This window comes from Pseudopodoces humilis, chromosome 7, assembly GCF_049639895.1.
Source record: "Pseudopodoces humilis isolate 2021_Gansu_Grassland_sample_001 chromosome 7, ASM4963989v1, whole genome shotgun sequence".
In the NCBI taxonomy this organism is placed as follows: domain Eukaryota; kingdom Metazoa; phylum Chordata; class Aves; order Passeriformes; family Paridae; genus Pseudopodoces; species Pseudopodoces humilis.
This window is the reverse complement of record NC_142206.1, coordinates 460,312-482,798: the sequence shown is the minus strand read 5'-3', so window position 1 is coordinate 482,798 and position 22,487 is coordinate 460,312. Positions and strand designations below refer to the sequence as shown.

Here is a 22,487-nt window from a genome sequence, read left to right as displayed (position 1 = left end):
TACTTACTGAATGCAGTAAAACTCATCATCACACACCTGTGCCATTCAAAGGTAGAAATACACAAAATCTTACTTACCTTTGCAAATTCAATGTTTTCTAAGGGTATTCCACTTATTTCACTTAGCTGTGGAGAGAAATGGTGGATTTAATACTATTCCAAAGCAACATTACACAGTGTCTACTAAAGTCACCAGTTGACAAATGGAGAATTATCTGCAAGTCCTCCAGTGTACAAAAGCACAGTGACAAGGACAAATTCTTAACATTTCTGAAGTTACCAGTGCGTGTCACAAGTGACGCTTGCTGTGACAGCATTTCACCACACTTCTCTTAATACTGAAGGGGAGACAAAAAAAAGTTTATAGAAACAATTAATTAATTGATACAAAGATACAAGACACAAAGAGACCAAGTGCCTCACGTTAAAGCCTGTGTGACATGGAAGGTGCTATCCAGTCAACCTGAGAGCAGGCACAGCTGAAAGTATTCGTGGCTGAGACCCACCTCCACACATCTGCACCTCCTACCAGAACTTACAAAAATAAAATTGCTCCCTGCACATCAATTCTTAAGGCAAGAAAACAAAGGCAGCCAACTCTTTCTTCAGATACAAGTGAGGAGGAATTCTTGACTGCATGCAAGAACCTGTAGTCATAAGTTCATTTCTACCTGAGGAATGCGGAAAGCAGCCACAGCTTAACCTGTGTAAAACACAAGGCCAGCCTGTGGACTAACACCCCTACTTTATCAATTCTCAGGGTCACTGACACCAGCATTTTCACTGGCCTCAACACCCAAGGTGGCCTCCTAACAATTGGGCATTGCCACGTATAAATAACCTTTCTCCAAGTGTGGAGCCCTGTGTTACACTGGATTAACGAAACAGTCTCAACAGAAGACACTCCTCCAGATTTCTGCTGGCATGACACAGTTCTGCTCGCCTGCTAGAGTAAAACCAATCTGTACCACAGCCATACCTCTATCCAAACAAAACACAGTTCAACCTACTTGATACAGCAACACCACTCCTCAGCAACAGCTCTCAAATTCAAATATGAGTAGGCTGAAAGGTTTGGGACTTTGGAATAACAAAACATTAGCTTGAAAAAACACCAAGAGGCAACAACTTAGCTTTTCTCTCAAGTGTGTTTTTTGAGGTTAAGGGACACAGGTACAATTAAGCTGCTTGAACTTCAAGAGATGACTTTTTTTGCATGTATTCACTTGAGTACTTTCAGACCAGACCATGATGTGAAACTAAGAGAAGCAAAGTTGATAATTTGTGTGGTTTGGTAATGGGATGGGACAGGTTACCAGCTCCTGGGGAAAAATAAATACCATGCAACAAGATTTTTGGAACTATGACATCCTTGTGCTTCCCAGCAGAGAACATCAATAAGGCTCTTGGTCATCACAAGAAGCTTGCATCACATTACACATTTTACCTTTTCTTTTAATTCTTCCACACTGCTGCTTTCTAGTACAACTTCCTGGAAAGAATCTAATTTCATCTCTGACGGCCTCCATCGTCTCAATAAAACAGCAAGTTGTGACATGGATTTCATCTTTTCTACTCCTAGCAAAGAAAGAGAAATTTCTTGTATTAACATCACAATATATCCTGTTTTAAATTAGGGTTTGTCCATAACTTAAAGATACTCTAATATGGAAGACTGCCCTAGAGATACATGCACAAATTTAGTAGCCCAGTGGGCTGCAAGCAGTTCACTTGTAAAAAAGTGGAAGAGGAATGGACTATGAGTCAGCTGAAGTTTTCTGTTATCAGCTCTTTTTAAGGAAATTTTCATGGGCAGATTCTCCTTGAACCAGAGGGCACAGTTTTCACAAGGCCCAGCTCAGATCTATCTATCCATCCATCCACCCACCCAAGACCTATCCACCTAACCAGAGGCTGACTCCAGACCCAGCATCTGCACGAGACCTTCCTCTGGTATTTATTCATCTCCTTCACTTCCTTTACCAAAATAAACTCATTTCTTTTAATTTCTAGATCTTCTAGAAATCTTGCAATCTTCTTTCCACCCCTCACCTTCACGAGTTTTAGTATGTGCTGCCTCCAGCCTTTTCATACCTTGTTCCAGGTTCCAGAGCTGTCTCTGGCTGATGGAGCAATACTGTTTACATTACAATTAGATAAGCAGAAGTGATACCAAAGGGCTGATTTTATTTTTATTTTTACTTAGTCTATAATTTTATCATATAGCATGCAGAACATGCGGCTTAGACATTTATGTCTTAACACTACATGCTTGTTTTGCAGGAAACTGTTGCAGAACACATGGAAGCCCTGCAGTCTACAATGTGTCTGGGAGCTAGGTGGGCTGCAGTGTCTAATGCTGTCTCTCCAAGACCTACTCACGACAGAAACAGCACAGCAATTACCTAAATCTAATAAAAAATAATCTAATAAAAATGTAAAGTTTGAACTGCAGTGGGAGCTGATACATATGTCCATAGGAATCTGCAGGCCTCCTGAATCATTTCAGGTTCATTTCAAATTTTGATACTTCCATTGGCATAATTCTGTTAAAACTGAAAATACCAGAATTGAAGAGAGCTGCTGAAGTACTTGAGTAACAGCTAAGCGAGACTTCTTAAACCAGGTATGCATGGCAAGAAAATTCCTGAGTGAATGGAATTCACATTCTTCATCTATACATTAACAGCAGTATCTGTTAATCTAGAGGCCAAAGAGCATGGCCTACATTTCTTACCCTTAAATTATACTTTTGCATTCAGAATCAAAGTTTTAAGTGTATATGCAAAGCTTAAGAAATGGCATAATTTAAATGATATTTAAGCAGAATTTCAGAAACATTCTGCTCTCTAATATTTGATTCCAAAATTGCTTTGAGGAACAAAAGTTTCTGATCCAAATTCCTTCGTGACAGAAGTGTTTTTTCAAACCTGTCTGAAAACTACTAAATGACTGAACCGCTGTGCTGACTTACAATTCTACAAATGCATTATGTACCTGCACACACAATATTTCAGCTACCTAGTCATCACCAATATTAATCCAAAAATAAATCATTACCATCAAGTATTTCTAAGAAGACTTCCCAGTTGCTGGAAATATTGATATCTTCTTCATAGATATGATAATCCAGAAACACAGTGCCTGGATTCTTCCAGGTTTTCTTTCGTAGGCGAAACCTATAAATACATCACAAAAACCCCAGTGAGTTTCTATTTGCTCATGAACACTTAGCACTGCCAGAGACCAAAACTGAGTTTTTCCTGACAAAACTGAAATCCTACAACTCATTGATTCAAGGCATGGTGAAGTTTAACAGGAACAAGTTGAATGTTCTGAAACAGTCCTGACAACAAGGTGTCACTGCTGGCTTAGTGCTGAATCATTCATAAACACAAGGGAAACGAGTCTGTATTCCACTTGTTCAGTGCAGGAAATATGTAGGGATTTACAGGAAGAAAACTGTTTCCTAATTAGGGATTACCCACTTATGGTAAAGGGCAGACAGCCCAGATCAGTGCTGTACACGCACGATGATGCTGCACAAGCAGTTTGCTGCAGTCATCTCTGCTGGGCTTGCATATAGAGAGCAGGGGGCTGTTTAAAGCCTGATTTACTTCATGTTCCCCTTTCTGAAGGAAATCATCATTAGAGAGATCTAAAGCTGCAGACATGCTGCACACAGGCAATTCTATGTAAATATTATCCCCTATAGAATTCATTCTGTGTGAGATGAAAACCAAGAATTGCTGAGTTAGTGTTTATATTCACAAACAGATTCAGAGACCACAGCAACTTATTTCTTCTTCTTTCATTACTTTCTTTCTCCACAAGAGGAAAGAAATCCCCAAATCCATTTTAAAATGTATTTAATCAGGTTTACCTGTCAATTGTCAAATCTAGGCCACATTGCTCTCGAAGCTGAGGAAGCAGCTCCTCTTTGGACTGTCGGACAGTCATTCCTTTAGCAAAAACTGCATCTAGGAGAAACTTGCATGGCTGTGAACATAAATAGAAAGAGACTGAAGACAGAATTCTTTTGAACACCAAACTGTACCTCTGTTTATGCTTTGTGACCAGCCCCATCCACCTGGCAAAAGGATCAGTAGAAGGTTTCTCGTTAACAAGGAAGGCAATGAATTCATTAAAATGGGCGTAATTAATTTAGTGTAGCAGCAGCCCCGTGGCAGGGCACTCCAACCCTCTGCCTGCCTGTGCAGAAATACAAACACTGCCTGTGCTGTGCTGCTAACTGCTACCATTACATTCACATTCCACACAATAGCAAAGGAGCTTTTTAATTAAATAAGCCACATCATCATAAAAATGCCATTTTCTTGGCTTTCACGGATCAGATGCAACTCCATGACTCCATGGAAGTTGCTTTTAAATTTATCTTATTCCCTGCTTAGCAGTTCAGCTTAGTCTCTTATCCATTATTAATACATATTCTGCAGTTTTCTCCAAGAAATAAAATTAAAGTGCATACAAAGTCAACTTCTAAAGACTGCAATGTGTCCAGTCTATAGAACCACTTCTGTATTTTTCATGTCCCAGAAGATGTAACAAGCTTATGAGCTACTTTACTTTTGTTTCAGGCTTGCCTTACCCAGATAACCCCCCTGACAAGCACTGACTGCAGCACAAGTCATGGGATGAATTAGATCAGCTCAGCATCACTGACAACCAGTTTCTTCTTTGGACAGAATGCTACGTGACTGTCATGCATTCAGGGAAAACAAAGAAACAATTCACTTCTCCTCCATTTACACTACAGAAATAAAGACACTTGAGAGATAGTGTAAATCACATTCCAATTGCTTACTTGGAACAGAAATCATCTCAACTCTCTTTCTAAATCCAGAAAAACATGCAGGGAAATGTGAAGAAAAGAAGGAGTTTCATTTTTTTCCAAAAGATTTCAAAGCAAAACCTTGGCCAAGGCAATGTTAATATTTTCATGAATCAGTCTTGAAACATTCAATGCCTTACCTCAGGTTCATTTACCAAGAGTTGATAGACTTTAACTCTGTATTCACCCTTCTTAAGGGCTCTTCCAAGTCTAATAGTTATCTAGAATGCAAAAAGAATATCTGTTAGAACTGGTATCAAGTCAAAATTGTATTTTGTAAAAAGCTACCAAGACAAAAAATGATTATTTCAACTGTTGTAAATTAACTTTATCTATATTGTACCAATATACTTTCAATGACTCAAAATAACTTCTACACAACCTTATTGTCATCAGAAAATGATGAAAGGGTCTCATTCAGCCGAACGCTCTCGAACTCTTGGTTGCTGGCATAGACTCGAAAGACTTTGAAGAGGGAAGATGGAACTCCAACAAAAGGCTCCAAGTGCTGTTTGAAGGCAGACAGTGTAATTCTTTTGTCAACATGCACCATCAGCCCTAAGCAGAAATAAAGACAAGAATGGTATGAAACACCTTGCCACCAAAAAACCCCTCTCACGTACAGCTTCCATCAATTCCAAGCTAGCACTTGCAGGGAAACAGTCCTGAAAAGCCTGCATTATGGCTAATGGCTACATTTACATTTCAGCTAATGATGCTATCATGACCTTTGGAAGCTTGGCTGGATTTGAGGGGTTTATGGGCAGCTGTTTCTGGGGGACACAGCAGGTCCAAGCTGCCCTGGCTTGCACTCAGTGCCACAGAGCAGCAAACCTTGTCTGTTCAGAGAACAGAATTCCATGGAGCAACTGCAGATAATCCTCCTATAGCTTTCCCTGCCTCAAGGGAGAGGGAAGTGCTTTGGTGTTGGGACAGGCACAGGCCACCCAAGCCCTTCTGCTTTCCTTCCTGTCTTTCAGCATTAAAAAGGTTAATTCTGTGCTCTGGGAGGCCACAGGGTATACAAGACGAGCTCAAATCCACAATAAGGGACTTTTTCAGGAAGTAATGTTGTAACTAAGGAAAAACTGTAGTAACATGAAATTCTGGAAAGTTAAAGGCAGAGTTTATCTTTAGAATTTGTCTTTCTTAATACATGTAATTTGTACTACACTACAAACCATGTTGTGATTCTATAACATCATGACACTCTAGAATAAACTACTCAGAATATTGCAGTGAACAAATAAATTATTGGAATGATACTAAAAACAAATAAAAGCTTTCACCCTCAGGATAATCATTTACACAGTGTACTATGATAGCATCAAAATTACTGCAAACAAATAATTCCTGAATCCAACCAGACCTACCAAAACAAAACAGGGAAAAATGAAAGCACTTCAGAATTAGCCCCAAAGAAAGACCATTCTAAGCTAAAGGAGTAATTTTATCAAAGCTTTAGTAAATGCAAATCAGTTTCTCTGCGAGAAATTCTTCTTTATCTATTACAATCATTCTGCATTGATGTGAAAGCCTTTGCCTATGAAAATATTTATCTTACATCCTGCTATTCTTTAATTATTATTCTGTTATAAATAAATATAGTTATAAAGCACATGCAGGTGCATAGCATTGTTGAAATTATTTATTTTTATAACAATTATATGCCACTTAGGCTCTTATACTGAACTTATCTTATGAACTTCGCTTTCATGTCAGCCATATGCCTCACTGTACCCACTGTATTTCACTTAGTGAATGAAATTGTCAATATGGAGTATATTTGAATTTTCTTTATAGTCAAATGACTAGGGCTTCTCAGGTTTGTTAGTGGAAATGGTAACAGAAATAGGCTGTTTTAACCACATTAACTAAGTGCATTCTGAAACAGGTGAATCAGCAGCAGCAGATGCAGCTATGATCCCTTCACTGGCAGACAACCCGGCTTGCTCTCCAGAGAACACTGTCAATACACCTAAGTAGATGTTTTCTTAGAAACAAAAGAGCAAGACACTTTTCACATATGCAATCACTTATTAAAAGATCAAAATTAGGGCAGATTTTTGCTGAACACCACATCCTGTCTGCACTTTCATTAGCTTTAATTTGACATTATAATTGAGTTTTTCAATACTGCCATTTTTAACACAGCATATGAATTAAGTAGTAAAACCCACAGAATTATTTTAAGGCACTTAAAAAAGAATACATACATTTCTGCCCTTCTCCTGAACCCTCCTCTGCAGTGTAGGGCTCTGACTTAAAGTACATATACTGTGCCTCTCCTCTGCTCTTGCCACTCTCGTCATATTCACTGTCTGTTCCAGAATCCTCCTCTGCCGTGTCCCAGGTTTCCTTCTTGCCCTGGTTGGCTTTTGATCGCCTGCTACTCGTGATGCTGTGGGAATCCAGGCCGTTGGCCAGGGGGAGGGGGGCATTGTCCACGTTGCACAGAGTGTCACTGCTGTGGCTGGAGCTGAGGATGTCACTGTCCACCGAACTCGTGCTCCTGTCGTTATTGACATCCGAGTCCGAGCGCTCCTCCGACTGCAGATTCTCTGCATCAGAAATCTGAATTTGGTTGTCGAGTTCTCTGTTTTCTGCTGATGCTGAAGAGTCTATTTCATTTAAAGGTGATTCAATGTTTTCAAAATCACTAGCTTCTGTGCTTTTGCTGCTGTCTCCGTTATCTCCCTCCTGCTGCTGCTGTTGCTGCAGGGACAAGCTTTTAAGTTTTTCAGTGCTTTCTTCCAAAATTGCCTCTACAGATTTCATATTACCTATGGGTCCTTTCACTCTTTCACAAGGTTCATCCAAGTTGGCTGCAGCCGCAGCAGATTTCTGGTGGAGCGCCCGCCTGAGCTGAGAGGCAGGGGCCTGCTCTGGCAGCGCAACGTACAGTCTGATGGTGTTCGCGTGGCGGTCCAGGAGCTTCCAGAGCTGCGAGTCGGTGTACGGCACGTGACGGTCCAGGGACTCCGAGCTCTCAATGAACACCTGAACACAACACAAGGCTTGTACCATGGTCTGCTTTTTAAAGAAATGCAACTACAGCAAACTCAGGACTGAGCACACATTACAAACACTGCCATCAAGAGACAGCACCTTTCATCAAATTGTTAAAATACATGCTTAGAAAAAGACAGACTGAGGAGTATAACAATGATTTCACTTTTCCTTGTTTTCATAACCATGTTAAGACTGGAGTGGACTGCAAGCAGACTGACCAGCTGCAGTAAACACATTCAGAAGTGGATTCATACATGTGTGCACCTTTCACCTATTCACAGCACTGCTATGGGAGCAGTGAGCCCCACCACTGCAGCAGACTGTGTTTATCTTCTAGCACAGTGTCACAAGAAAGTTTTAAATGTATACATGTGTCAAATTAAACATCTCTCTTCCCTTTGTCAAAGGGCTCTGTGAAACACTGGTTGAGAAAGGCCCCATAGCAACTGAGTAACAACACAGTGCCATTGTTTTGTTCAGCTGTGAGCCATCAAAGCCTTCCTTCATCTTTCCTCATCAAGAAGATTTAACATGGAGCTTCAACTTCAGAGACTGAGGATGTGCAAAATGTGCTAAAAGATGTGCTATTTCTACTGCAGTAAAAAAGGGCAATGTATGCATTTAAAATGTTTAAGTTATTTGAGTACTAAGTTACTCTTTTTCTGAATGCATTACACAATTATTATTGGAAATACTTATTAGAAGTCCTTTTTGAAAAAATAATGTAAATTGTCCAGGGGACTCTTCATAGTGAAAACTACTGAATTTAAGATAGAAACCCAACAAAAACTTGTTTTTTATTTTTGTTATTTGTTTTTTAATTACTTTAATAGTGAGAGCAGGTAGAGTTGCTCAGGTGGTTTAGCACACACATCCAGCAGGCTTCACAGCAATATATCAATCTATGTTCCCTAAGAATGCTTGACTTTTAACAGTCTTCATCATAATGCTGTTAAGCTCAGCATCACCTGAAGCAGACAACAGCCAGGTGTCTGATTCTCAATCCACTCTCTGCTATGTACCACCCTTGGTTTCACACCCAGCCTAGAACATTGATCAGCACCACTGCACCGGGCACAGAAACCCCACACTACAGAGCAAAATACAGGACAACTATCCATTAGCAATTCTGGGCATACTTCCACGCCTTTTACAGCACAACAGTGACCACAAACACGAAAAGTGACCAATTCAAAAAGCAGAGCATGTACCTTGTTGCTTCTAAAAAAGCCTTCAGCTTTCAGAGTCTTGCTGGCCACGTTCAGCAGGCGCAGGTCATTGTAGCAGCGCTCCAACACCACCCGCATGGTCTCAGCGGGCAGGTGCGTGGCCTAAAGCAGGACATGGACAGGAGTAACATGTGCATCACACATACCCTCAAAACTGAGAGAAGAGCTTCATTTCTGGCATCATTCACAGGGAAAGGAGCAGGCTTGTTTATCACCTTCGAAATTGCAAGAGAACATGGGGCAAACCTCCCAAACATGTCCAGCCCCAGTGCCTTCCCTCCACCCTTTAATATGTAGCAAGTGTCAGTTTTTCCAAAAGGTCAGATGATAAAATGGCCTGGCTTTGCAGAGAACTGGAAAGTCATTTATGACAACTGCCTTACCTTTAATGTATGAACCAACTGAAAATTAAAAATATTCTCTAACAACAGATTTTGCACAGTGTTCACTTAATTCTTAGTTAGATTGAACTCAAGTTGCTGGAACCTTATTTTATAACAAATATTATGAAGTTACACTGACCACTGAATTCTTTTACACAGAAATGAGCAAATGCCATCTCTGTCTTCCAATGCAATGGAAGCAGTAACGTCCCTTGGTTTAAAGCCATGTAAAAATCAATTTGCATCTTAGTAACGAGTGGCTGCTGGGATGAAAAAGAGAGATTGCACAAAGAAGGTGGACAGCTTTGGATGTTAGGTTTCAAGTACTAAAGCTGGGGGGAAGTTACACTTCAGTTCAGTAGTATGGTAACCGTTCACTAGCTCTGACACCAGCTGGACTCTGCTCAGTGAGGTGGTTACAGATACTAACTCTGGGTGGAAGCTGCTTTCAGCAGGAGGGATCAGGTGGACAAACCCAACTGTAGCATTTAACTGACCCCTGCTGGACAGGACTCACTGTATCATCTGCAAAAGGTGCAGGCTCTCACTTTAGGTATGTAAATTATGACACATTTCACAGTCACAACGAATGAAAACTCTTTAATACAAGTCCTAGAGGGCTGTAAATTACCTTTGAAATTAGCTGTTTAAACTCTGAAACTGTCTGATTCAAATAAGCTCGTACACTTATTGGAGGAGCAACAGATTCAGCCTTCAGGTCAACTACGTGAACCTTTACCATGACCTCTGCAGGGAGGAGAAAAAAGAAAACCAAGTCACATGTATACACAGAGAAAATTCAACAGGCAAAGAAAAAGTACATATGATTGTCTGATGTAATAATTAAGGAGTTGCATTAAATACAAACAGTAAGAACGTGAATAGCAGTCCAATTTCAGAATAACATCTTCCGATCAAATTTAATGCCAAAAAAACCCCTTCCAGTTTGACAAATTTTAATATACCTTAAACCTGCTTCAACTAGAAGCAAGCCAGCAGCACAGCACATTATGTAGTTCTGAATATTGACTGTAAAATCTAGGTTTTCTTTCAACACCTCATACTGAAGCTGTTTTACAGTGCTTGTGCCATCACACAATGCAGACAAGGATAAACTAAAAGCATTTAGTAATGACATGTCTTACCACCAGGTTTATAGCACTGGAAAACTTGGTCAGGCCTTCTTGTTTCCAGCAGTAAGTCAAACATGTATGTTGACTTGACCCCTCCCAGTAACAAGCCCATGGGGGTATCCTCCTCTCCCTCGTACGAGCGCTCCAGGTAGTCGTGGAACTCATCGTATTTGACGAGGCGGCAGCAGTCCAGGGGAACAGCCTCCTCCAAATCCATCAACTGCAACACACACAGCCCCCACACATTACCAACTGCCTAGCTGGCAGCTCTGAACTCACAAGCTAGAAATACCTCGCTCTCTGTACATCCAGGAATCCCTCCAATTCATAACAGTCAATTTGGTTTCAGAAAACACATCATAGGTATTTTATACACATGCAATGTATATACATGTTTCCAAATTCAAACAGAAGCCTGCATGAAAATGCAGAAAAGAAAGAATTTTGTAAAGTATGTACACAGGCACATGAAGACAGGTCCCAGAAGTACTCTCAGAGGAATACACTGCCTTTCACTTATACCTGATAGCATCTTAGAGGCCCGAGGGTGTCACATCCATTAATTACTCTCTGAGCATGTCAAGGGGATGTTAGCATATCCCAAATCTGTGAGTGCCTTGCTGGTGCTCTCCCAGCCAAAAACATGTATGGCAAGGACCAAAGAGTACAAACAGGGGAGCAAGAACTGATGTCTTCAGCTCCCACCTGTCTGTGGAAGGCAGAGATCAACAGATGCCTCGGTGTTCACTCCTGTCACTGAATTAGCTCCCCAGGAAGATTCTCAACAACTCTCTTATTACATATCTAATACAAGGTGTTTACTGCAACACAAATAAGTATTCAGAATTCTTTCCATTTGCTGAGGCCATGGTGAGTCTAACAGCAGCTCTCACCATCTGATTTAAAAATAAGGGTATGCCAGATTATGCTGCCTTTTACAAGGGCAGGCTGCATCGCTCCTACCAGCAATCAGCTGATGGCTACTGGCAGAAAACTTAGCCAATAATGGCAAACTAGAACACCTTAAATAAACAAACAAACAAACAAAAAATAGAACTAAAAAAACCCATCATCCAAGACTTCCCAAGAACCAGCCCCCAAAACAACCCCACAGCCAAGCCCTCTCAAACACTCCCACTGTGTTACAAATTCAAAATCTGAAGACACCCAACAGAAAACACTACATCAGACAATTTAACTATCCTGTTATGCATGGCATACCTTGTAAGCTATTTCCACAGCTTCCCTCAGTGTTCTGTCCTTATGAACTTCCAGTTTGTTCTCCATCGTTATTAGCTTTGTAGGATGCATGCAGAATAATTTAATCTATGAAACACAAAAGGAAGAAAAATGATCATGGAGGCATTTTCAAACGTCTTTCCATTTAAGCTGAAAATCCCATATTCAAGCAATCCAGTATGAAATACACCTTCAGCCCTGCTTCAGCTGTGGGATGGTTTCCTTTCAGCTGGTTACATGACTGCAGACTGAAAATGTCAAAGGCACACAAGGTGTGCATCTGAATCTTTCTCCCAGCTAGGGTTCAGCTTCTATAACCAGAACATCTTGTAGCCATAGGCAGTGAGCAAGTGCCCCAAAGCAAAAACACATATGAACAATGAATGTGAAATTCCTCTTTCACATAGAGAGTTACACATTTTGCAATGAGAAGACTTCCTCATAAAATAATCACTTGATTCATAGATAGAGCAGCTGACTGCCATGCTTATAAAGGCACTGAGGTCCTATTTTGTTTGCTACTATTGAATCTAGGGTTGGAAAAAATTCTGCTCTTTCTGCCAAGTAACTTTAGAATTAGTTTAAGAAACAACATTGCACAAAGTCAAGTTCACAATATGAAAAGATTTAACAGTACAAAACACTTAACATGCAGCATTACATACTCTTTGGAAGTAATTTTGCTGAACATAAGTGATGCCAGATTAACTAGTTTTGTTTTGGTTTTAATACCAATTCAAATCCACATGCAAGACATGAATTCAACAAAAATGTCTGGTGAATACCTCTAACAGACGCCTGCAGTATGTACAGGTTTCCAACAGGTGTGCAATTCATTTAAAAGAATTGTTAGTGCAAACACTTATCACAAAGGAGTCCTTGTATTGCAGTAAAAAGGCACTGTTTACTGTAGAAACATTTCCCACTAGCAATGCATTGTTACTCAGTCCAGCAGAAATTCTAACCTTGCACGTGTTGCGTTCAATTTCACGTTGCCTCTTTTCTTGTTCTTCTAATTCTCTCTCTTTCTGTACCAATTGTTTAATGTGCTCTGGATATTCATGTGCCTCAAGAAACTCTGCCAGTAAAAACAAAGCAATAGTTTAAAAAAATAGTTTTTCCACAGCGGGCAACCCTTTAGGCATTACAGGTATATTTGAGTTATCTTTCCTGCCTTTTCACCCCTTTCTTTTTTCCACACAAACTTCCCACTATACTATGCCCTGTTCTCTTTTTCATTATTTAAATTAAACTGAAGTCAGCCTCTTATTCCCCTTACTTATGTTATCAGCAACACAAGAAAGTGAGAGTAGCAAAAGGTTCCAATACCACTATGCAAAGCTTTACTGTAGTAAAGAAATACACTAAAGCTGATGACTGCACTTGATCCTGTTTTTATAAATGCAAATACTCTTCTAGGAAGTGAATTAGTTGATAATGAAAGTCTCAGGATGTCATTCATATTGTGATAAAATAAATATTGCACTTCATGCAGATGACACTTCCATAACAAGAAACAAAACCACAACAGGCACCACTTAAGTTTAAAAAAAACCAACAACTTTTGCAAATACAGCAGTTGAACTTACTTGCATTTCTTGTTGGGTCTTTCAGTCTGTATATCAGCATGTAAGCATTTGTGGAGCTGGGGGAAGAGAAGAGACAGCTGAATTTATCACTCAGGGGTCAATATTGGCTTCAGAAGCTGCTCTGGTTTATCTTTCAGTAAGAAGCTATCTCATAGCTCAGTAACGCACTAACCAAGATGGATTTTCAAAAACAAGTATCATTATTTTAATATCATTATACATTAATTTAATGATCTGAAACAGCAGGCAGGGTAGTTCTTACAACTATCTGAAGCATCTGCTATTAACTTTAAGGTAACACGTTAGGCACACGCACCTTGGCCAGTCATTTGAGTACCCTAAAACACCACCAGAAAGAAAAGTAACATTACAGTACTACTAACCTAGCAAAAGCACTGGAATAATAGCCTCTGCTTCCAGAAGATCCTCCATATGTTTTCTTAATATCTTCCTGAGTTATCTAACAAAAAATCAATGTAATGATTATTTGAGAATCTTGCAAACTGAGATGCATTTATTCTCACTAGGAAACATGGCATTATACAACAAGCTATTTTAACAATTCCAACTTTAAAAATATTTATTTGCTGACTTCCAAAAACAATTTCCAAGTGATTTGCTTCTCCATTTTACAAAGAATGCAAACATACTTATTTAGTTTTTAAAGCAGGTGCTTCTTAGAGGAAAAGATACAGGTTCCTGATTGCAATAGCAGCTATGGATGACAGCTGCAACACCTCTGTCAGCAGCACAGGTTTAGCTGCACAGTCTGGGCTGTAACAGATCTGCAAACACTTCTCGAAGCAAGAAATGCCCTTCCATGTACAGAAGGCAAAATTCTAAATCCAGCCTGGTTTGTACATTTATAAAGGCTTCGTTAGGAACCATCCCACCATCACTGCCAAGGAGAAACACTCCTTTCCCCACCACACAAAAATACATAGATAAATAAAAAGAACCTCCAAACCCCAAGAAAACAGTTAAGCTAATGAGTGAAACATATGTACATGGCAGGACACCATGACAAGAGGATGAAATCAAGGCAATACTTGAAATGCATATAATGAAGCTGGTTTTATGGGTAGCTAAATGGAAAACTACAAAACAGAAACCTATTGGTCCATTTATGAGTGAAAACATAACCAAAAATCCTATTTTTACCTTGCTAACATGCTGATCATTAAAGCTGTACCACTGATCATCACTAAAAGATTTTATACAGGCATAATAATGGCCACCAGCAGCACTTCCAGAATGAACCATGACAGAAAAGAGCTCATACAGTAAAGAACTCTGTGGAGAGAAGAAAAAGGTGTGATATGGATCCACTGAAGAAAAGTTAAGCAAATGGTAATTTTAAAAAGTTGTAAAACAAGGACACAAACCTAGGTATGTAAATAGTTGGATGCACAGAGTGGATTTGTTTAATAGAAATTAATTAATGCAACAGGCACTGTACAAAACCAGAGCTCTGCTGAACTTTACCCAGGAGTTTGTGGCTACAAAGCTTAGGTCTATTTGCCATCATCCTTCTCCACACTTGCTGTCATACCCTTTTTTTTAATAAATAAATGGATGGAAATGCAGGGCACTAGGCACGTGCCTTCAGTGCTGCATATAAATTAAAAACTAAAACTGAACCATTCTGACTCACAAGTGTTATAAGGATATTTTTAGACTATGCAGAAAAAAGACTGTATGTTCTCAGCATATCCCACATCCATTATTATGATACCCAAACCAAAAGGCTTGGCTTGACAGCTTGTTTGCCTTGAAAACAAGTAGTATGAAATAACTGGCCAAAGCTACTGTCAACACTTGGACGTCTCACTTGCATTACAGACACATTAAAATATTCTGCTCTTGTTCCAGCCAAGTGACTGGAATTAACTTTTTCATCATTTCCAACTAAGACTGACAGTATTCAGAACATATACCAAAAAGTGGGATGGTGGAGAAAATCTGAAGAGTAAAAGTGAGAACACTTGTGGTTGGAGACAGTTTAATAAATAAAGGAAACAAAAACCAATTAATAGTGCAGTGATGCACAGGCATTACTGAGCACCTCCCCCAGCAGACCAATGGCCAGCCAGCCTCTGAGCAACAGCAACTTTGGAAAGGCCCCAGCTTTTCCTGCTGAGCATGATGGTGCACAGCAGGGAACCTGGCATGGAATATCCTGGGGGTGAATCCAGGGCAGCCTTGCCAGCTGTGCCCCTCCCTCCAGCCTGCTCCCCACCCTTCCAACACCCAGTGCTGTCATACCTTTTCACTGCCAGCTTTAGAGATCCTCTCTGCTGCACTATTGCTTTCAAGGCAGATTCCTTCATCAACTCCATCATCGTTAGAAAAATCATTGCTCATCTGATCACTGTGACAACTGCCTTCATTTTCAGCTCCACTATCAGTGCAACTCTCCGTCTGAGGAGATTTCTTAAAAATAAGACATACACACTAACTTATGCAACATTCAAAGTTAAATGGAACAAGAAATAACAGTGTTTGTGAAATTAAAAAATCCACTCTATGAAACAACTAAATTCATCAAAAAAACTAGAGAACTCTACAATTCAGCACCAAGAACAGAAATGCTGGTGTCTTCAGCCCAGTTCTTCAGTATTCCTGGGCTCTGTGTGCAACTGAAGGGTAATTAGCAGCTTTCAGACTTGGCAAGGTTATATTTGTTATTAAATTAATCTATTCCATGCACTAGCTATCCAAATTCAGTACCTGGAAGTCTGATACCAAACAATGAATCTGTTGTAGCAAGGCCCTGTTAATCAGAACTGATTGAAAATATTTTCAATCACAATCAAAGGCTTTTTCTTCCATTTCCACTTGCTGTCACTGGACTGAGCCAAGGTATTACAGTATGACTGATGAGTGTTCTGTTAGCTTAACAGCACGGTGTCACCAACACTGTGAATTGCAGCTCACTCAGTATATTCATCTCTTACCTGATCCTCTTGATTCTGGATAATTGTTTTGATTTTCTGACAGTTGCTAATTTTATCAGAGTTCTATTCTCCCAGATCAAGCTTTGCTGTAATTGATGCCCCCTGCCCAGTGACACTTTGAGAGTATCAGATTGTCTACATGGCATCCTTCCTATGGGTTTGCAGAGAGCCAGAGAAGCCTCCCCATATGCACACCCAGGCAGTATTTCTCTTATACCAGTGCAAGCCAACAAATGTTTCCAGGAATGAAATTAGAGGAATTACTTTGGTCTTCAATGCAGAATGCATAGAAAATACTTCCTGGTGAATCTAACTGCACAATGTGAATTTTGGTCAAAACCCAAAAAGTAAAAAGCCAGAAGATGCATGGGAAAAAAAAAAAAATTAAAATCTTATGTCTACAGTATATACTACATGGTGATTCAGAGGGAAGGAATTTGTTACTAATGATTTCTGGACTAACTTCACTATTCAGTTTTGAAACTTTACAACACCTCTTACGACCAACATGATTCAGACATAAGTTTCAGATAAATCTTCCACTCTGGAATTGCAGTATATATATGCAGAAGCCCTGAGACTCATGTCTTTAAATCTGTCAAGTGAAGATGTAGATCTGAAACAGCTTCTTTGTGGAAGCAGGAACCCCAACTACAGAGAACATGTTTTGTTTGCAATATTCAAATAATTAAATAAATACATAAATCAATCCACATGGACAGATTTAAAATCTTCACGTTTAGCACTAGCATGGCTAAAGAACATCTTATGTAGATGAATAATGGTGTTAAAATGGGACTGGGATTTTGATTTTCTTAATGACAAACTTGAAGGAACTTAAATGCTCTTCTCCGAAACCAAATGCTTTACCTCATCTTCCACATCAATAAAGACACCCATGTCCAGCTCCTCTGGGAAAGTCATGCGATCATTGAGTTTAATTCTGTGCATTGTGGTGTAATCAAAGTCAAATCTCTTCAGCTGTAACGTCAGCAGGTACGGAAAGTGCAAGAACCGCAGACCCTAAATGAAACAAGGACAAGATTGCACCCCTGTTATCAGGATTGATATTTATTGAAAGTAATTTTTGCAAATTATTTGACCAGGCTTTACCTTCCTTGCATCACATTTCTTCTTACATCGCTCACAAAAGTACTGATTTGGGCCATCAAGGATCTCAGGCTGAATGAAAGCATGCAGTGCTTCTTCCTAAGAATAAAAACATGTTAACCCATTTTTAAAGAGTGTTTACTATGCAGGTATAAATTTACAATGAGATTGCAAACATATACAAATACTTCATTTAAATCCACCACCAAAATTTGATTGACAAACTTTGGTATAGACACAATATTCAGGTAAACATGACCAGAAATCAACCTTCCTACCCAGCCCGAGGTAAACAGTAAAACCACAATTACTGTTAACTGCATCTTGTTCAGTGTTTGATGAATCCCAATTGTCTTTGGTTTAACAGTTACATTTACTCCTGTTACCTTGCACATCACATTTTGTCATGTCTGTAGAGTCATCTGCTGTGAAAATGAGCTTATTTTCAAACCCTGCCTTGTGTCCTTGTTCTCCCAGAATTTTGAGATGGTTCTTCTGCATTTCTAAAGAAGTTTTTCTCAAGAGATCCAATCTGCTATTTACAGGGGGGAACAGGAAGTGGCAGGGAAAAAAATGTTACTCAGTTTCTCAGTGCCCTGCATGAAGATAGTCTTAGTCCTGTTCGACCAAGGGTCTTAGGGTCAAGGTCAAGGGTCTTAAACTACATTTGAAGATCCTATTTTTAAGTGAAAGCTGGGGAAAGGACAGAGGGAACTGTATTTAAGTTTTGCTCCCAAAGGAGTGAGAATCAGATATGGCCATCTCCTATAATGACAGAAGTAGCTGCCTAGTTAAACCTTATGAGGCAACTAAGCAATACCTGGAATTTTGTCTTCTGACAGTTGCCTAGTTTGGGGTAGTTCAAAAAACCCCAAAAGTTCTGTCACTAATGCTTACACCCAGGACTTCAATGATTTCTATTTTGCTCCTCACTACAGCAAACAATATTTAAAATACAACCAAAATGATCATTATTCCTCTCCCTAATGCAATTTGCAGCAATGACACTGCACATCAAGGTGTAAATACTTGAGAACAAAATTGTTCAAAAAGAATTCACTAAGAATATCGAGATGGGTTCATTGAAGACTTTTACCCAGAGATTTCCAAAGTTAAAACCTATAACCCAGCTGGCTTGGGAGCCAATAGGCTCTGGGTTTCTGAACTCCAAGTGGAAGCCAGAAGCTCTCTGTTCACCCACAGAGGTGAAAACAAATACAACTTGCAATAACATGTTTAAAATCATCATCTGTTAGTGAAGGGCTGTGGCTGTTCCCCTGAAGTCTGAGTAAGTCAGAAGGGGCTTGACTGGGCAGAGTGAACTCAGCAGTCATAGCATGGCTGGCAAAGAACTTAAGATTGGTATCTAAAGTGTGTTGCTTGGCAAATCCCACTTTGGGAACAAATCAAGGATATGCCAAGTTCTTTACAAAAGCCCCCAATTCTTCCATTCTCCTTTCTTTCCAAGAAGAGAGGCAAGCAGCAAGAACAATAAAGCAAATACTTTACATAAGCTCTGTTGCTGCTCTAGGAGAAAGGACTTTTTTACAGGACTCTATTCCAGGTGACAATTATTCACAAACTAAAGACCTGCCAAAGTCCACAGAACAACTGTACAGTGAAGGCAGTCATCTCAATTCCCCATTTTTTGAGCCAGCCAGAAAGGCCTTGGAACATCCCCAAAATCACAGCTCTTGGGCAGAGAATCTCCAGATATGTGAAAACCTTTCAGAGTCTGAACTGAACTGCTCTCTATGTCTTTTCTTCCGAAATACTATGAGGCCAAGTTGCTTTTTACTCCAGGGCCACACAGACATCTGATGTTAGATTATGTACTGAAATGTGAGGAATCTCATTCTAAAATGTATGCAAAAGGACTGAAGTTAAAACCTGCTTAAAAAGAAAGCAGAAGAAATGCGTTGCTGTATTTTGACTAGTATTCAGAACTATTTCAGTGAAAGCAAAAAAGTTAATGGCCAACACAGAAAACATGAATCAGAAAACATCACATAATGACATCATAATCACAGTGACAGAACTCTCTTGTGAGCCAAATGCCAATTAAGGCAAGAAAAATATATTTCAAGGGTAAGAAAAATGTTGCAGCTCATGTATCAACATGAATATAAATGGGAATATATGAAGGATGGGACATAAATGATTGTGTAATGCTTATGCAGACTCCTGTGATGTGCAATTTAACAAGGAAACACCCTACACATTTTTACATAAGGCAAGAAGTTATGATGCTTTAGAGCCCTGGGAAGGCACTGAAGCATTATTACATCACTCCTGAGGTTTCACTGCTTACCACACAGAGTGAGCTGTGCTTTGAAAGGCCTCATTGAAGCCTGGGACCTCCATCACTTTTGAGCTATACAAATAGCCATGTATTTTTCCATGCTTGAGTAATGACCACTGCTGTTCCCCAAGCTGACTCTTTTGCCTCCTACACAATCTTTACACCAAGACTGGTTCTGCTGATGAGGAGGTTTCTCGGTACAATTCCTATTCTAGTGCAGTTCAGTGCTCTCTGCTCTGACAGTTTGCTCAGCAAAAGCAGGGACAAAGCTTCCAAAAGCTTGTCACAACTCACACCCCCTGCCCTGCAGTGCCACCAGAAGCCAGTGCTCCCTTAGGAGTTACCCTCAGAGCAGCACTGTATCTACCCTTGGAGTTACTGAGCATTTCCTAAATCCCCTACACACACACTCCAAAATAAAACATAAGTGATCAAGCTAGAGATTAGGATGACAAAAGCTATCTAAACTTCTTTCTAGTTCCAAGAATCAAAAGAATAATACAGGCTGAAAAAAAATTCTGGAGATCATCTGATCCTAATCTGTTGCTCAAATCAGGTCCAACTTCAAGCATATTGCTCAGAGCCTTGTCCAGCCAAGTTCTGAGTGTACCCAGTTTTTAATATTCTGAGATCTCCATCACTTAGCACACTAAAATGCCGTAACAATTCAACCTAATTATTGTCTGGCTCAGGAGAGGCACTGCAGAGAACCTTCCCTCCATAAAAATGCATTATGGTCTCATCACTAGTTTGACAGGTGCCATACTGCAAGCATGTGTAAATCTGTAAAACCTCTGAATAGGAGCAGCAGGACCTTTATGAAAACTTCCACAACAAATGGCATTTAGACAAACTGCTCTTGGAAAAAGCTAGAAACTAACTGCCACTTCAGGTTTTCAGAGCTCATCACTTTTCCTGTGTTCGAAGAGTATGTTCAATGAAAAATACAAGACCTTGTTACTGAGCTAGCTTTAAAAACAAAAAGGAATTATCACCCCATCTATATTCTACTTTCAACAGTCTGGCAAGGACACCACAAAGTTCATTCACATAAAGTTCAAATTAATTTCTGCCCTAAGAAGGACTACTTGTACAGAGTTACACTCTCAAAAGAAAAGCTATGGTACAAAAGATCTTGAAAGCCAACAACACTTAACAAAACACAACTGTATTTACTTGGATCATTATTAGTTTTCTGGTGTTACAAGTCAACTCTCACTGTATTCTAGTAACATAATTTCAGCATCACTGCTAGTTCCTAGTTGCATCTACCTTTCTCTCTGCTGTTCATCCTGCAGAACATTTTTTTTTACTGCAAAACATTTCAGCTTACGCCTAGTGCTGTTAAATTCAGGCACCTATACAAAAGACACTAGTACCTACAAAACTCAGAATGTAAATTGTTGCGCCTGTTTACCTCCCTGAAATAAGCCAAATGTTTTTATGCCTAGATTTCTGCTGACCTCAAGAAAAGCCTGATTCAGGGGGTTTTTGTCACCATACCCTTGAACAGTGCAGATTACACAAGTACTTTTTCAGAAACCATCTTGAGTTACATGCTGACAACATCTCAATGCCCCAGGGCTGCCCTAGTGAGTCTGAAGCTATGCTACATGGAGTTGGGGATCACAAAAATTCCAAATGCAAACCTTAAGACCACACTGAACAATTTCAGAATTAGTTCACAGTAGGAAATAAAGAAAGCATGACATTATCCTCCCCAGTTCTTCAATGTCCCCATGTATTGAGAGGTAATACACACATCAATTAACGCAACATTTCAACTCTGCATTTCTTTGGTGGTACACAATGTCAAACAGTGGGATAATGCTCTTTAAATGGCATTCTCCAAATTAACCTTACAGAAGGCTCCATCCACTCTCTCTTATGCAAAAGTAATGGAAAATCACTTACCTCTAACTAGAGTTCTTTGAAGGTAGTATCCTCCTTAGATCCCCTATCTTGGGTTGTGTCGCCTGCTGCAAGTTCCCTCAGGAGCTGACTAGCAAGGTGTAAAAATTTTACATTCCCTTCCATAAGCCCTATTAGCGCATGTGTGAAGTTTGTGATCTCTCAGACCCTTTTGCCTACACCTACTAAATCTCATCATCTATGGATCAATGGAGGATACTACCTTCAGAGAATTCCATTTAGAAACAGGCGATTTTTCCCTTCTCCAAAAGCAAGTATCCTCCATATCTCCCCACTGCTGAAGACTACAGAACTAAAAATTACATCTGCTATCGATCATACATATGCAGGGAGGAGAATCAATTGAATGGAATCAGAGTAGGAATTGAAAAAGCTCAAAAATTGAAGCATCAATACAAGTTGCAACCATGTAAGTTTGCGTAACAAAAATCTTTAAACTGTTTTCCTCAATGCAGTAAACCCAGTAAATGCAGACTGAAAGGAAAAATATCAAATACTATTAAAAGTAATCTGATATTTAAATCCTTATTCATTCAAGTTTTCTGTTTTTACAAACAGACAAAGTCTTTTTTTAGCATTGCACCACAGACTTGTCCACTGAAGAAAAAAATTTTCCATTTGAGACACAAATGGAAATTGACTTGTTGAGATGAATAATGCATTGTTAAATGCAGAATCAAACTACATGAACTGAACACTTTTCATTACTTTGAATAGATCATAAAAATCTAATTATTGAATAAAAATTAC

General features: G+C 39.5%; 1 protein-coding gene across 2 annotated transcripts in view; it reads right to left on the bottom strand.

Moving 5' to 3' along the window:
* Positions 1-22,487, bottom strand: part of USP47 (ubiquitin specific peptidase 47) — a 50,218-nt gene that overhangs the window by 2,494 nt on the left and 25,237 nt on the right. For both annotated transcript variants that reach the window (XM_005531559.3, XM_014260225.2), the window contains 18 exons: positions 17,507-17,602; positions 17,264-17,416; positions 15,702-15,869; positions 14,598-14,729; positions 13,820-13,896; positions 13,437-13,492; positions 12,813-12,925; positions 11,830-11,934; positions 10,621-10,828; positions 10,107-10,222; positions 9,075-9,194; positions 7,068-7,851; positions 5,234-5,409; positions 4,992-5,072; positions 3,883-3,998; positions 3,060-3,178; positions 1,447-1,577; positions 78-125 (listed from right to left, as the gene is read on the bottom strand). In XM_005531559.3, coding sequence (XP_005531616.3) covers positions 78-125; positions 1,447-1,577; positions 3,060-3,178; positions 3,883-3,998; positions 4,992-5,072; positions 5,234-5,409; positions 7,068-7,851; positions 9,075-9,194; positions 10,107-10,222; positions 10,621-10,828; positions 11,830-11,934; positions 12,813-12,925; positions 13,437-13,492; positions 13,820-13,896; positions 14,598-14,729; positions 15,702-15,869; positions 17,264-17,416; positions 17,507-17,602 — 2,799 coding nt within the window. The remainder of the gene's footprint in view (positions 1-77; positions 126-1,446; positions 1,578-3,059; positions 3,179-3,882; positions 3,999-4,991; positions 5,073-5,233; positions 5,410-7,067; positions 7,852-9,074; positions 9,195-10,106; positions 10,223-10,620; positions 10,829-11,829; positions 11,935-12,812; positions 12,926-13,436; positions 13,493-13,819; positions 13,897-14,597; positions 14,730-15,701; positions 15,870-17,263; positions 17,417-17,506; positions 17,603-22,487) is intronic.